General features: G+C 39.6%; 1 protein-coding gene across 1 annotated transcript in view; it reads left to right on the top strand.

The window, feature by feature from the left end:
• Positions 1–17,290, top strand: part of LOC104932230 (copine-9) — a 144,433-nt gene that overhangs the window by 21,759 nt on the left and 105,384 nt on the right. Inside the window, exon 3 of the mRNA XM_019269199.2 lies at positions 6,171–6,217. Within this exon, the coding sequence (XP_019124744.1) occupies positions 6,171–6,217 (47 nt within the window). The remainder of the gene's footprint in view (positions 1–6,170; positions 6,218–17,290) is intronic.

Below are 17,290 nucleotides of genomic sequence, written 5' to 3' on the forward strand. Positions count from 1 at the left end.
ATTAACAGCGTTAATTCTAATGATGCCAGTTAGTGTCCTTAACGATTTATGCCACTATTAATGATAATTTCATGTAAAGTAAATGAACAGATTTGATTGTACTGTTCAGTTATTCAGGCTAAGAAACACTTAAAGCTGCTGTCATAACCTCGGTTGGTTAATAATGCACGCACACTTTGGACGGTTAACGGACTTTACTTAACGTCTACAACAGCACTCATATACAGGTAGCATCTCACAGGTAGCAGCACATGTCAACAGGGCGGGGTATACCTCTAAGCATTCCTGGGGGTCCCTGGTTAATTAATAAAGGTTCCGGGGTGCAGTTCCCTCATAACACAGTAACACACTTACAGTCTGTAACAGCTGCATTAATCCACATTTTAATATTTACAAATGTTTAATGTGGTAGGAGTCACTTAGAGTGACAAACACACCTGATGTTCATCTCAGCTTTAGTGTGTAGTGTCAACAACTTTACTGTTTTGTTCTGTCTCCCAGCTCTCATCAACTTCATCTCCATCAGCAACAGGCAGCTGTTTTCAGTAAAAGAGCTCTGATGATGAAAACAATCGCTGCTCTCCACCAAAGAGTAGACAGACAAAATGTATAATGACTAGCTAGTGTTAACAGTTGGTAGAGACCAAAGAAGAGATACAAATACAGAAATACCGCTCAGAAAGAATGCTGAACAGACCAGCTTGAGTTATTATTATTAGTTTTTTCTTCTCTGGCAACATCTATGTCACACAACTATAAAACGTCACACTATGCAAGTCGTTAAAGATGGAAAGCTATGATCGGTCAGGTAGTCCAACATTTAGTCCGCCATATTTCTCTGATCATAGCATTACTGAAATAAAAAACTGCTACTCTAAATCTGCCTATTTAGATTCTGATTGTTTTTTTTATGTTTGTTTTTTTTATTATTTGGCTTTTATTACATTACATTGCATTTAGCAGACATTACATTACATTGCATTTAGCAGACGCTTTTATCCAAAGCGACTTACAGAGGAGGACATAAGCTGAGAAAGGTGTAAAGGAGCACAGAGTAGTTGTTAGTTTTGTTAGTTTTGTTAGGCAGGGAAGCATTCTCGAAACAGAAAGGTTTTTACAAGTTTTTTAAAGGTAGAAAGGGATGTTGCTGTTCTAGTAGCTGTTGGTAGGTCATTCCACCATTTGGGGACGACCACAGCGAAGAGTTTAGAGTGACCTCGCTTTGCGAGAGGCGAGGGTACAACTAGACGGTTTGTATGAGCGGAGCGTAACGCCCTGGTCGGGATTTACGTGCTATCATTGTATGGCCAGATTTTACTTTCGCATTAATTTAATCTTCTGTTTCTACATTTTGCTCTTTGAAGCACTTTGGGCGGCATGTTTGTATGAATCTATCACTAACATCACTTGCTAATGATTGGTTAGGTTAAAATAACAACCTCTCCCAAATAAAGAATGGCTACCATGAGGTGAAATGGCATTCAGTCTGATTTTTAAGGCTAGCTCTCTGTGAATTTATATTCAGATCAGCTTGAATGGCAGCCTTTGGTTGGAAATTTTTATTCACTCTCTTTATTTTAATAGAGGTCACATCAAAATGTGAATGTTCCCCCCAAGAGCTCTGCATTCCAGGAGCACTTCAGAAATCTGCTGGGACCTGTTATCAGCTCAACGCTGTTAAATTAATGTGGTTTTGTGTTTCAAATATGAATATACCAAAACTTTTTGGTCCACAGTGTGGAAACTTGTCTGCAGTTCAACCATAAAAATTCTGAAAAATACAGAAATCTACACCGTACACAAAATCAATTAACCTCCTATGCAAACAGATGAGATGGGCTCCACAGGCAGTATTTCTGGAAAGGTGTTGCTCAGCCTTCCCTCCTTTACATGGATGTGAAAGAAATGATTGGCTGCTACATACACACCCTGTTTGAGCGTGACTTAGAGGATATGCTGATGGTTGACCAGGCCCCATTTCTCTGAGGAAAGCATTCTACTAAAATATTCCTGCAGCGAGCGTGGATGCCTCAGTCTCTGCTGGCTGAGTGCAGTGGGCTTCAGCTGGACCTTCATCTTTGTAGAAAATGCCTGTGAGATTAGATTTGTGATTCCAGCAATCATCTGCTCACATCCTTTAGGCGGGCAGCGCTGACCAGGCAAAGCTCCCTGTGATGGGTTTTCCTCACACTGATAATCCACCACACAAATCTTTGCTTCCACACTAAAAGGGCCCAAACCACAGCCAATTGACTGCTGCTTTGAAGTTTAGCACAGAAATGTAGAATCTCATCTATTCACAGTGCTCCTCCACGAATTCTCATAAACCAGTTGGATTTACTTTTTAATTTACTTGACTTGGCACTTGTTGGTCTTATGTGTAAGTAACTGCTTTTCATTACAGAGTAGAATTAGACCTTTTTGGCTACAAAACTATGGTAGTCTAGCCTTTATAGCTATATGGATATTTAAAAGTACAATTATCTACCCCAAGTAACCAAAATGTACCTTCAACTAAAGGTGTTTTAGCATGTCCCTTTTTCTTTAAGTCACTCCCATCTGTACTGCGGTCCTCGTCAGCTCTCACTGTTGTCCTGTGGAGACAGTTAGCCACTGTGTTTTCTTCACAAGCCAACTTTCTGTGTACTTCTGCCAGAGGAGCATCATGGGAGCCTTCTACGATTCACCCAGAAACATGATAAAAAAGCTGTTAATTCTCGTCTCTTTTCCAAACAAAGTTACAATTAATGAGGAAACTTTGCCTGGCTGGTTATTCTGTCCTGTCAGCAGGACACAGTGTGATGTTCTTACAGGGCAGTGAGAAGTCAAGGAGTTGGAAGTGTAAATGGAAAATGGAAAACTCTCTGTAGCATGGTGGGGCATCACTGATTTAAATAGTTTTTCAATAGCTCAGCTCTTTTATTGAAGTTGTGCGGTAGCACTAAACTTTCCCAAACATTAACATGCATTTCTAATTGTGGTTATGAGCTGCACTCTTAAAGGGTAACTCTGGTATTTTTTAACCTGGACCTTATTTTCTGACCTTCCACGTAAATATACTTGTTTTTGGCAGACAAGGACCCTTCAGAGAAATGAAACATTGTACCTACCTTGTATTTACTTGATTCATTCTGTGGAGAAGTCTCGTTCTGTACTCAACAACAACAGCCACAACAAACTTTTCCTGGCTGGTGCATTTCTACGATCCAATGTTGACTTCCTGCAACAGGTCTCCTCACTTCTCCTGAGATTTCAGACTGATTCCTCCTTCGAAAAGTGAAGGAACAGAAAAGTTGCAGAAAAGTTACACGTATTTTGATTGTACACAATTGCCTGCAATGATTATGTCATGGCTTGTCTCATGGCTGCAGCACTCTCCCTCAATACTGCACTAGACTCAGAACTTGTCCTCATTATTCACTTTGACACAAAAACACGAGACAATAAGGTCCAGATTGAAAAGGTTTATTTTTTGAAGAGCCGTGACTATCAAGAGAAGGCTGATGTCACCTTATGATATTGTTAAACTTCACTGCAGTACAAACATGTAACATGCCTTAACATACAGTAAATGTACATCACACACACACACACACACACACACACACACACACACACACACACACGCACACACACACACACACACACACACAGTGTCAATGTTCAGAGTGCTGTGAAGAACATACATACATAGTGCATGTGTTTGTGATGGATGGATGCTTGTTCATGTTCACACACTGTCACACACACACTCACAGCTGGTCATAAACACTTTCTCTCTTTCTACCAAATGGAATGAGTAAGCCAACCGTCCTTAAACCCTCTTGCATCTTTCTCTCTTATTGGGTCTTTATTAATTTATCTCCACTCCGTTTTGCTCTCCTCCTTTCTCCTTTTCTTTTTTTCCCGTCTTTGAAGAGCAAAGCAAAGAGAATTGAGGTGTACGGGTCCTAATGGTGGCTGGGTCATCTTGGTCGACTGTTCTCCTGTCGCACTGAAGCAGAAACACTGCCTGCTATTACCATACTCTGCTCTGATGTGGAGGAGAGGAGGACAAAGAGGAGGAGGAGAGAATAGGAGAGGGGGGTTTAAGAAAAGAAGAAGAGAGGAAAAAAGGAAAACAAAGAGGAGAGAGGGAGGCAGAGGAGGAGGGGAAGTAAAGAAGAGGAGATGAGATAAGGGTTCAAGAAGAGGAGGAGAAAGGGAGATGAAAGGAGACAAGAGAGAAGAAGGGCAAGTGAGAGAAGAGAAGGAGAGGAGGAATGTGAGAAAGGGAGAGAAGACAAAGAGAGGAGAAGGGAGGAAGAGAGAGGGATGGGAGTTGAGAGAAGAAGAGGAGGAAAATGCGAAGAGAAGATGAGGAGGGGATAGGAGTAGCTGAAGTGAAGAGGAAGAGTAGGAGAGTACGGCAGAAAAGGGATGAGGAGAAAAGGAAGGAAAGGAGATGAAAAGTAGTTAATAAAGGAGTGGTGGAGGAGTAGAATAGAGGAGTGGGCAAGAGGAGAGAAACTAAACTTCATGTCATTTCTTATTCAGCATCAACTGTAATCTGTTAATCTTAGCGTGATCACTCAATCTGATCTCAGTCTGGTTCCAGACAGATCTGAAAACCAGGGGAAGTGGTGGGTGAGGAGGTAGAGGGTGAGGAGGAGGGAGAGGGAAGAGCTGTGTTTTAATGGAAGCGATGCATTGCTTTTAACCTTGAGGAGGCCTGAAGACTCCCTGAGTGTTTTGGACAGCCAACTGAGCTGTCAGCTGAGACAGCGGCCTGATGCTGAAAGCTCCTGTACTGTGTGTGTGTGTGTGTGTGTGTGTGTGTGTGTGTGTGTGTGTGTGTGTGTACACAAGCTGCACTCTCCTGCATGCTTTATAACCTCTCTCTTTTTTTAATGGCATTTCTTGTTTTGTGTACCTGTCAGTCAGTTTGTCAGGGTATATTTCCTCCTGAAGATCTTTGAATTCCTGTAGCTTCTGTTTGGGTCTGTGAGACTGTACTTATATAACACCTTTCTAGTCTTTCGACCACTCAAAGCTCTTTTACACTACACATCTCATTTACCCATTCACACACATTCACACACCGATGGTGCAGCCTGATTAGTGGACGACCCGCTCTACCTCCTGAGCCATAGCTGTCTGTTTTTTTAACTCTGTAGTCTATCGCTGCCTCAGTGCAACATCCCTCAGATATTGGACGTGTGCACACCTCAGGATTTATGTCCCCTACCAAGATGCCAAGGCGAGAAGTAGTGTGTTCTTTATGTAGCAAAGCAAAAAGATTCAGAGTGTAGTTATTTATCAGTGAACATCATCTAGGTTCAGCAGAATTGTTAAATATCAAACAATGTAATAATGTAAAATGCATGTTATCCTTCCTAAGTGTTTAGAACAGCGCGTGTAAAGCTTTTATGACATGGTTGTGTCGTGCTGTGTTGTAGGTTAGACCTCTAGGATAGGATATTGGTGACAAACACTGAATGGAAGCATTAACTTCCAGCCTGCTGTCAATACAGTACCAACTGGTCACATAAAACTGGGCCTGTTGGTCAAATGGCCCTGTGCTTTAAAATATGATGCTATAGGAACCCATCTAGAATCAGGTCTGGACCTGCCTGTGTAGCTTCAGGTGATGTAGTATAAGTGAAAAAGTCCATATATGAACGAAACCAAATTTATATAAACCATAATATACATAGAGGCACTGACCGGGCTGCAGTATTTGATGAGTTGATGTGTGGCACACGGTCCACAATGTGTTTATATGAAAGGATGAAAATATGTTTAATGAATGAGTCAGCTTCCTGTAACAAAAACACTGGAAGGGATTCATCATTGTAGCTGCATCCTTAATGCTAATTTGTAACTTTTTTTTCCCGACTGTGGTTACTGTAGTTTTTTTAATGGCTCATGCATTTAATAACTTAATTTCAATTGTTATTTAAATTGGATTTTCCCTTCCTGCCTTACCTAGTTATTGTTCTGTAGAAACACATTCTCCTCAAAGGGACAACCAGAGTTTAATATTTTATAACTCTCATTCATATCTTATGAATAGAGAATTCTATGTCTTTTAGAGAGAGGATGATCATCAAGGCACACTTTTGCACACAGTTTAGTTGCTGCACTGCAGTGCTGATTGCTCCATTACATGTATTTGTTTCTCTTCTCAGTGGTGGTGTTGTACTTGCAAGGCCTGGGGACCAAGGAGTGGAGAGAGGTGAGTGAAGCGTCTTTAAATCAAGTTCATATGTTTTGTTTTTAAATTCAGGACTCATGGATTCAACCATCAACAGTTTTTTTTAAGATTAAAGTGATCTTGGCTGATCACAAAGTTTGAAAGTGCAGTTGGTGACAAAAAGTAAGGTGTTCCTGACAGACTGATGGATATATTATATATATCCATCTCTCTATATATATATATATCTATATTATTGTATATGGCTGCACTCCATCAACAGTGAGCACAATCACCTGCTTGTCCCCATGCAAGATCTCTTGAGGTAAGTATGTGGTGATCATGTGATAATTAGTGCTTCTATCATTAGAGAGGAGTAGTAGTAGTACTGACAGTAGTAGTACTACTAGTACTGGTTTCCTTATCTGGCCAGATCCAGGATGGTCAGCCCAAAATATATGACTGTGCACACCATCGACTGTATATAAAGATGGACGACATGACAGCGCCCCAAAACTGAAGCCAAAACATCAAATTTAGATCAGATGTTTAGATCATAAACCCACCCCCTTCATGTTAGCTGATGCCACATGGGCCAAACCTAAAAATAAAGTACAAAGTCAGATACATTTCCCCAAAGATTTTCTGCTGCACGTTTATGCATTTTAAACACAACGTTGTGTAGTGTCCTTTTTGGACCATAAGAACTATGACATGTAATAACAGAACTGTCTCTGTAAACAGGACGCACTCACTTAACTTGCTCCTGATTGATTTTTAAAGCAGTATGAACTGATAGTTTTATGCTATCAATGGATCAAATGACTTAGTGTAATGTAGTAACTCAGTTTGTAGTTTCCCTTCAGTGTAGTGTCTTTCGGCTTATTGATTTAGTTTGTGCAACTTTCACAACTCTCATTACACTGGCAGCTGCTTTCAGAAAAATCTCCCATGAACCCATTTAGAAGCAGAAATTAAATATAGTATTTGTAACAATGTTTTCATTAGTTAAAGATCACATGACAATGAGAATCGTTATGTTTCTGTTACCTTAGAAGGAGTCCTTTATATCTACAGGCAGTGGGTGCGTATCCACCATGTACAGTAGCCCAGAAAGGACAAATTAAACGTGGATTGAGCTTACGTGTTATAATTGCTCCTACATTCTTGAAAGGGGAAGGTGAGATAATCAGCATCTCCACCTCCAGATGTCATTAAATCCTACACACTGCTCCTTTAGTATTAATCCAGCTGAGCTTCAGTTCAAATGATTTACAGCCTACATCCTACTTCACATCTTTGATCATCCTCTGCCCATGTTGTGGCATGACATGCTGTTAAATATTATTTAATGCTCCATTTACAGGAAGTGTGTAAACACAAACTGCTCACTGGGAGAACCTCTTACTCCCCTGTGATGTTGCTAATCAAGAAAAAGGTTTTAGGCTGCAGCAATATCTGCTAACAGTAAACAAAAGCTCTAATCCAGCAGTGCCTGCAGCGTCAAGCATTGAATATAACAATTACCTCTTACATATCACAGTAATACACTCAACTCTGGTGAGAAAGATACTTTGTGTTTTAATTAAGGGTTGATTCAGGGTTTCTTTTAAGGAGTTTGAAAGATGAAACGAAACAAAACGCAGTCAGTCAACAAAATGGCGAAAATACAAATTGCTTGTAACTCTGTATGAAAACCAGCCTTTCCTCCAGTAAGGTCAGAACTAAAGACAGGAAGTCCTGTGACGGTCACACTGATCAGAGTGTTTTAGAGCAAACAGGATGTAATAAAAAAGCCCTTCTGTGAAGCCCGAGCAGCCAAATATAGGAATTCATAAATTGGAAAATCATGCAAGACGCTTTGGCAGGTCGGCCCTGGAACCCTGTAGCTGTGTAAACATATAGAAAACCTCATCTTACTCTACTCAGTGTCTCTTTGCAGTAATTTGTGCTTTGTGCTATCGAAGAAAATCAGCCCCACCTCAGTGGGGATCCAAACACATACACATAGATCTGAGTGAGCCTCAATCAATCTCACAGGGGAGAGGATAGACGCTTTCAGCAGAGCTGTACACACACACACACACACACACACACACACACACACACACAGTAAAGCGGTGGTCGATGCACCCATACAGCATTATGGATCAGTTTGCAGGTAAATGGCTCTGCTGCCTGTAATCGCTTCACAAACCAACAGGAACATTGAGTTGTTTTAAATGTGTAAAAGAGCGATGTGGCTGCAGCTCAGTGCAGAAGCTAGTTTAAAAAAGATGCAGCAGAGGAGAAAGAGACAGATGACAGATTTATCTTGTCTAAGGCTAAATTTCTGTTTGCTTTTTAAGAATACGACAAATGTGTGAGATGCTGTACAGATGAGAACACCATGCCGTTTCTTTTCCTTCTGTAATCACAGGAAATAACCAAAATGTGAAGATTTGAACAGGAGATTGAGCAGTTAACTGTCTATGTTAATTGGCTGTGATGTTTCCACTAGTGATGAACCAGTATCAGCAATTGACCAATGACAACCACCCATGTGAACACAGTTGTTTAGGGAGACGCTGATTGTAGCTCTTTTGTTTATTTGATTTTGTTCATGTTCATGTTTAAAGATGAACAAGTAATAACTCAGAAAATCAATTTCCTCTGAGTGTTCGTCATTATCTTTCTTATTCTCACAACAAAAAAGACCATTCCAAAGTAAATGACAGTAAAGGACATATTGGCAGATGAATTCGTCATTGGAAACAGCAAACAAAAACAAAATAGCAGTTTAAATGTAAATGTAATTTAACCATCCATCCACCCATTCATACACGCCTGCTTCTCCTGTGTGGGGTCATTTGAATAAAGATAAAGAAGCAACATGTTATAAACGGGATGCAAAGCTGCTGAGAGAGCTCATCTCCTATAATAAACACATTAGTGTTTCTAGTCAGCTTGTAGTCCAGCAGCCAGTTGTTGCAAAATTATTTTGCATAAATGGAGAGTTCTATGTGTACGTTCTATGGTATTTGTAATGTAATTTACAAACGTTACATTCTTGTTATTAAACTTCATTTTGATCAGTCCGATCATGTCAAACATATCTCACCACATTTTTATCTCTTAATTTCATCTTTGTCAGCAGATTCAGTCAGTTACTCCACAGTTCTGCAAGTTACTGGTTGTAAAAATTTAGTAACACTCATCTTTACGTAAGAACACATTTGTTTGGTTCAGCTTGGTTAGATTTTGTGATAAAATATGTACTTAAATGTGTATAGCTGGACTACATTTAACCTTAAAATCAGCTCAGATATCAGACACTTAAAGCTCCTGTGTGCTTACTGCAGACAGCCTTTTTGTGTTTAGCTCTTGTTTAGTATAAGTTAAATAAAGCTACAATAAAATCATCTTTAATCATAATTTCTTTTACGTGAAATCATTAATGTCTTTGATCAGCAGTTCTGTATGGTGTGTAAGTTGTAGGTAGTTGTAATACCTCGTCATTATTACACCCTCGGTAATCCTCCTTGACATAATTTCTCTTGTTCTTTTTAATCAAATTTCCACTTCTGATTCCCTATCACTGTTTGATAATGTAGGTCGCAGGCTTTACTATTTTCAGCCTGACTGCAGTGAATGACTGAAACCACGCTCACAGAGGCAGCACACCTTTTGGAACTTCAGAGTGAGTCGCTGGGAAAATATCACGTCGCTTAGAGCGAAAGTGCAGTAATCCTATCACAGATTTAGAAACCGTGCAGGATAAACTCTCAAGGCTCCATCTAAGTAAAGACATCACAGTTGGAAAATATCATAAAATGCCTCTTGCGTCTGTGTGAAGATAAAAGTTTATCTGGAAGCATCCTAAACTTTTATTCCCCTCCTTGCGTCTCTATCTCAGCACTGAGCCAAAGCTTTTCTGTTCTCGCTGTGGAGTTTCCGGGGCATTTTGCCGTTGATTACTGCAGCATCAGAAGCACATGGTTTGACTGTGAATGTATCCCCTGCTCTTTAGTTTGTTTGTTTTTTAGAAATCTGGACTGAACAGAGCAGCTTTCTTTAGGCTTGGGTTTCCAGGTTGGAGTGCAGCCATGGTTAGAGATCTTCCATATGGCTCCAGGTCCCATTCAGTTGCCCACCTCCTCCTCTTATGGTCTTGGACAGTAGCATAGCTGTCTGTCAATGTGCAAAGGAAAACAAGCAGCCTCCCTGCAACACATGTACAGTATTGTCACTGGCTTGTAGTGCGTGGGCTGTCTGGACACATTGGCAGATTTGGCTCAGGGCGATTTTTGATGCAATTAGCAGAAATCTAATTTTCGCACTAATGTGGAGAAAGAAATAATTATGGCTCTGCCAAAAACAAACTTTCTATTTTTTTTTTTGAAGGTTTGACAGAGAAGCAACTGCGCAGAAAACTCACAAAACAAAAGGAGAAGCTGTCGAAAACAGAGCTTATTAAAAGATAGCTACTTCTTGTCAGTGTGTGTTTGTGTGTGTGTGTGAGAGAGAGAGAGACAGGAAGACAGCTCATTTTCCATTATATGAAACCAATCTCCTATTCTACCTCGCGTCTCTGTCAGTGTTGGGCTTGTTACCCCAAAGATGTAATATAGTACTCCTTTCTCTTTGCTCATTTTAGAAATAATTTTACTTGTTAGTTTGTAGAAGCAGTGCTGTCTTAGAATTTCTGCTCGGGTTCACCTCCAAAATAATCTATTTTCTCTGAAAACCTGCTTCCTGTGAATGACCAGGAAGGTGGACAGTGTCTGTTTACAGGGCATCTTCTTCTTGTCATTAAATAAGAAACCTGGAGATATTCTGTGGCATTTGGTGTCTGGGAAATCTCAGAGAGCTTTGTTGTGTTCAGTATGAACTGATTATAAGGAAAGGAAATCAAGGGTTGCAAATGCAATGTCAGATTATGTATAATTAGTGTTACGGAAATAGTAATCTCCTGTGCTACTTGTTATTGGGAAATGCACAGAGCTGGCCTGAGGCGTATGCAAACTAAGCAGCTGATCAGGGCCTCTTAGCCACCAGAGGCCCCCGAACAAACTGTAAATGTAAACTCTCTTTGAGTTCCTCTGTTTATTTCTGTCATCATTTAAATATTTAAAGCGCTGCGCTAATCAATACTTTCTATATTAAAAATGAATGAAATGACTCACTTATGAGGGGTTGTTTGGGTTGGCAAACCTACAGAGAATTATCACCCTGAATTCTACACTGATGTAATTTGGGCAAATGGTTAGAAAACTATCCACGACAAGGTTTGTTCTGTACATGCTACTGATGTAACATGTATAGCATGTTATGTTGTAATAATATGTATATCGATAGCAAGTTCAATAACACATGCACATTGTTTGTATAACTACAAATACGAGGTAAAACTTAAGCTTCTTGTGTATAGCTCTAGGTCAAAATAATCATATTTTAGTTTGGGTAAATAACAACCAACAGTGAAAATTAGAAAAGAAGCAAAAATGAAAACAAAGGCTGTGTCAAAACAAGCCATTGGTATTTTGTTGGAGCTAAACTGGATAAAGTTTTACAGTTTTTCAAGGTGAAATGCTCCATTGAGCTGCCAATGAACACTTTAGCCCCTTTTAGCTCATTGTTTTGGTTGCACAGCCAGCTAACTCCACTCTCATCACCGTTTCCAGCAGAAACAAGGATGCACATGCATGCACATTACAATGGTTTTGTGCTAGGTTACTGATCTGCAGATGGAAATTGTACACCAAGAATCTCAGAAATACCTCAGTAAAAACAGGAAAGAAGCATGCCAGCTGGTAAACATGAATGTTTGTGCAATTCTGGATTTAAGATTTAAAAAAATGTTTTATGAGAAAGGAAATGAATTCTTCCCACCTGTTAGACCTCAACCATTCACGCAGTGCTTTTTGATGAGTAAAGGTAAATGTGAAGAAAAACTCCACAGAGTGTCTTAGCTTAGGTTTTAGGCACAGAAAGGACTTGCTTACTGTTCAGGAAAAGACATCACTATGGTTTAAAGTAACCTACGTTCACTGTTGGTAGAAAACAGAATGTAACCACATGCTTTGTTGACCCATCAATCCCAGTCTGCACTTTTGTAAAGTTCGACAATGCTACTACACTCCAATGCCATTGCTGCTGACAAGAAACAGTAAATCACACACTAACGAATGTCCTTGTCCTAAACAAAGGTTGGTTTAGGGCATTTGGTAGAGCAAATTATGCTGTCATTTTTCTTTGATAGAAAGTATTGCTTCTTCTGCAAAAATGTCTTCGAAGTTAGCAACAAGCTAGTGAAGAAAGTCAAACATACAGCACTACAGACCTAGATATTTTCCTATGGAGTTGGTGGAGGCTTAAAAAGAGCTGAAAGTAGAGAGAATGTAGAGCTTAGAAATGCTACATCAGCTAGCCAGAAACAGATATTTCTCTGCCGAAACAACTTCATCTTCAAGGTGTTAAAATGTGTTTTCTAGTTTATGGAGTATTCTCCTCCGAGTCACTAAAAATAAATTATTACAGCTTTAATGATATACTTCTTTATTTTAGTGACCATTGTGCACCCAATAAAATGTTTTCACAGCTTGGTCATTTTGAGAGATTTTGACAAATAGACAAAATCTGGTGATACACAGTACAACTTTTATTCACGTCAATTTAGCACCTGTGTCTATGTTCATTTGCCTCAAAGTAGCTTGCTGTACCAAGCTAATGATACACCAATCATGTGTGTGTGTGTGTGTGTGTATGTGTGTGTGTGTGTGTGTGTGTGTGTGTGTGTGTGTGTGTGTGTGTGTGTGTGTGATAGCTCAAACTCACCTTAATTTGCACCTATGCAGATTCACATTCACTTTCATATATTTGCGGTGGGCAGTGTTGTCAGATCCTGCTTAGACTGCCCTCAGAACACTTAGTCTGGCCTTGGAAAGTAATAAATTATTTGACTATAATATGTTTTAGACTTAAGTGTTTCCACCAGACACTGTCGCGTCTCTCTCTCTTGCTTCATTAGCTCATGTCTGACAGTCTAACTTGCTTCCCCAGGAGGCACACACAGCCATGCTAACCTACTTTTTGAACAACTTCTGGGAAATAACAATAATAATGATCCCTATCCCAATTTTAACTGACATTTTGTGTCCACATTGTTGGTGTTCTGGATCCCTGCTCTGTTGGGACAAACTCCCTCTCCCTCTTTCTATCTCTCTGTCCTCCTTTCTCTCAGTCTACCGTCTTCTTGTAGACAGTTCTTTTAAGATGCAGCCGACTCATCTAGAGAGCAAAGCTGCCCTGATTGCCTCGATGCTGCTAGGCTGTTTTCTGCTCACAGTACAATGCTGCCAGAAGGCACACGTGCACACATACACAGTTTAATGTATAGCTGTGTGCCGGAAACCCCCCGCAGGCTTCGCTTTACTCATCCGCCACAGAGAGAATGAGTCTTCTGAGACCAGGAGATGCTCCTCTACTATTGTGTTGCATCATGTTTGATTGAATGTGACGCAACTCGGCAGTGTGCAAGGACAATAGGGACATATCTAGCATGAGCACTCAGTATTTTTGTTGATTACTTTGCGGCAGCCTGGTGTTGGTTGCTCATAGTATGATCCAGGGGCCTACATCAGATCACTGTGTGCAGTGGGAATGCCTTTTTTACATTTAAATTAGTAACTGATGGTGTAAGACATCTTTACATAGCTGCAGGGATTTAATCAACTGAAAGGCTCATGTTTTTATTTCTGATGTTAATCTAGAAATGTCTGTGCAGGGAATGCCTCAAAGGAATAGTTCAGCTTGAATAAATATAAAATCAGCGTACAGGAAAAGTTGATCTCTAAATAAATGTTCTGTCCACGTGTTGTCAAAGAGGGGCTCAGGACATTATCTATATGGATGCAAATCTCTTCTTCATAGAGAGGGAGAATGACAACCACGATGGAAGTGCATGGTTCATTGTTTAGCTGACTGTTTATGCTGAAGATTTATTCAAACAAAGTAAGAGATGACACTACTGAATCTCAAGTCAACGTAAAGACACAGGAAGAATCTTCTGTGGGGGGAAATTGAGGATTAAACTATTAATATGAATGCACAGAGAGAAGGGGAAGCTAGAGCTAATGAAGAAAATGAACCAGAGCAGTGAATTGTGGCATCAGTCAGAGGAGCGTGTGTGTTCATCCCAGTTTTTACATAATTTTTTATTACATAATGTCACACAGTAATGTAACATAGTAGTAGAAGATGGATCGACATGAATTAGCATTTTCTTTTGCTGATTTTCGAGAGATTCAGTTTGTGCTAAATTTGGGTGGAGGAGTTTCATCTCCTGTGTTTAACAGTTGGTGATTCAATTACCTTTTTCTCACTAAGCTTCTTCTCTATCAATATTATGATGTTGTTGCATTTATATTGTCAAAAAGGAGATTAGGTCATTATGTGGAATATGTAACTGAGAGAAGTTGTGCGTTTATCTTCTTCATCAGTGTTTCAGTAATAGCTCATTATGACTATGAAAACCATTTCAGTGACAGCAACACAGAATACAGTAAACTGTATAAAGTGCACTTCACAGGAGCTCTTTAGCTTAGCACAAAACCACAACACAAGTCACAAGGCCAGAAGTGAAATAACAGTAGTATTCATTTTTTTATACGAGCAGGATAGTTTATACTTCTGCCTTCAGCTTGAATTTGTATTTTTTTTAAGGTAGCACATTAGATATCTTGGTGGTACAGCTGTCTTACCTTATCTGAAATTACAATTTTTAATCTTGAATAATTATGTGATTGGGTGAATTTAATATTGTTTGTGTTCTTTGCTAAAAGCCTGTTAACACACTCCTGAATTTCTCCCTTCACTATAAGCGAATGCCAGCAAAGCCATTTCTCTTTTCTATGCCAAATTTCTTAGTCACACCACCATCTGTTAAATTTACAAATTTGTAATTGTTCTTGAGAAGAAATGACGCCAAGCCAAAAAAAAAGCCAAGCCACAATAGACCGACTGATATACTTAATTTAATTTAGTTATTAACTTAACATTTTGTAAAATAAGATTCAACCAAAGAACAAACAAACAAACAAACAGGAAAGATCAATCTTATATTATATAACAGACCAGTACCAGGCATCAGGATGTGGTTAGGTTAGCTTAGCATAAAGACTCTAAGCTGGTGGAAGCAGCTAACCTAGCTCTGTGCATAGCTTATTGTGTGCTAGAACTATTTCATAACAGTTTATCCATCTAGCCAGTACTTTTGTGCTCTGTCTGTGTCTGTGCAGGCATGATGGTACAAAACTTGGCAACCTTAATGTGCCAACAAGACTTCAAGAAGCTGCCAAGAAATAGTGCAATAGTTCCAGCACATGCAGTAACAGAAATAAACATGTTTACAACAGTTTTGGTCTCTATAGCTAATTTTCCTGTTCATGACAACTGTGAGGAGGGTGATTGTTTTTCAACTCACCAGTTCAGATGATTAAGGCTCAAAGTTGTGCATAATTATAGCGTCACGCTTGATTGACAGGTAACTGCTGTTACAGATGGCTTATTTGAGCACCCAGGCGTCTTTGGTCCTGCCACAGGTCCGCTGATAATGTACATCTTTGCCGATATTTAGATTAGCCGTGAGGTGGAAGAAGCAGTACATCCAACATGGCGGTGGCTTTATATTGTCATCGATGCTTACCCAGCTGTCAAATGCTTGCAAATACTTGTATCTGTTTTTCTAAATCCTCAAAATGTTACTCTGCAGTTTGTAGAGAATAACAGCTCCTCTAAGCCCTCTTAATTGAATGAGCCCTCAGGGGCCTTGCTGTTGAATGGTCCTGCATCCAACAAAATCCACAGGTCTCTTCATTAGCCTCTGTGCTGCCTTGACTGTCCTACTGAAAAGATATATGCTAACTGTAGACATCCCCCCAATGTTAAAAGAGTCTCACTGGCCTTGCATGGACCAAATCGGCTGTACTGTACTGTGTTCAATATATGACCCTCTATTTTTCAGCATACCTTCATAACACATATATTGCTGCCTGAAGGTAAAAAGAGACTGCACAGCTAGATGTCACAGAGGTTAGCACTGCTTCTGTATAATTCTGTATTATTCCTGGCCCTGGATTTTCTTTGGGTGCTCCAATTCCATCCCAAAGACCAAAGACATGCATATTAGGAGAACTGGGTGCTCTAAATTGCTGTGATATGCTCCAGTCACCCATGACCTTGGGTAGGAAAACTGTTGTAGGCATGAAAAACTCACATTTTTCTTCTCACATAGAATTCCAAGCATTTGTCATTTTCTTTTTGAAATGACAGTTTATAAGGTCACAGTGAAGGTTTGTTGGAGGTATTTTGTAATTTTATATAAGCTGTTTTTATTGCACTAGTGTATGTAAAAGGGAGGACTTTCTCAAAGGAGACTGGGAATCATTTCCAATGTAAACCAATAGTCACTTTTGACTCATTTTAACTTAACTTACGTACTGGACTTAGGACACATACATAACGTAACTTCCTTATGTATGTTTATGTACTTATCTTAACCGAAAGCATGATCTTTTCTTAAATCCAGTAGTAGCTTTGGTACCTAAATCTATCAAATGAAATGTTTCTCAGCCAGCTTTATTTTGAAAGTCTACCCAGCCATTGCATGTTAATGATTGCTAACCTGACTGCAGATTGTATACTTTTGATGCCTAGACAAGGCAAAACATGACACTGAACGATGGAGCAGCAGGTCTATTACAAGCTTTGGTGTGATTTGGTTGCCAATAACCAAAAGAATGGTTTGGTTCTGTTTAAGTGTCCCAGTAAACTATAACAATGAACCAGTATGAACAATACATGTGTCCAGGAATTGCCACAAATGTAAATTGAAGTCAGTCATCATTAACACTATTAAAGGAATAGTTCGTGTATTTTGAAGTGGGGTTGTATAAGATAGCAGTAGACAGCAGGCAGCACGCCCTCAGTTAGGAGATAAAAACACGTTGTTTTTTTAGGCCCACCTCAAAAAAAACATGTGCTATATCAAGAATATTTTCATCACATTAGCCTGCTATCAGCCTTTTTCTGTAGAACTATAGAACTTGCAACTGCACAATGAATTACCCCACTGAT

Source organism: Larimichthys crocea, unplaced genomic scaffold (genome assembly GCF_000972845.2).
Source record: "Larimichthys crocea isolate SSNF unplaced genomic scaffold, L_crocea_2.0 scaffold269, whole genome shotgun sequence".
NCBI lineage: Eukaryota > Metazoa > Chordata > Actinopteri > Sciaenidae > Larimichthys > Larimichthys crocea.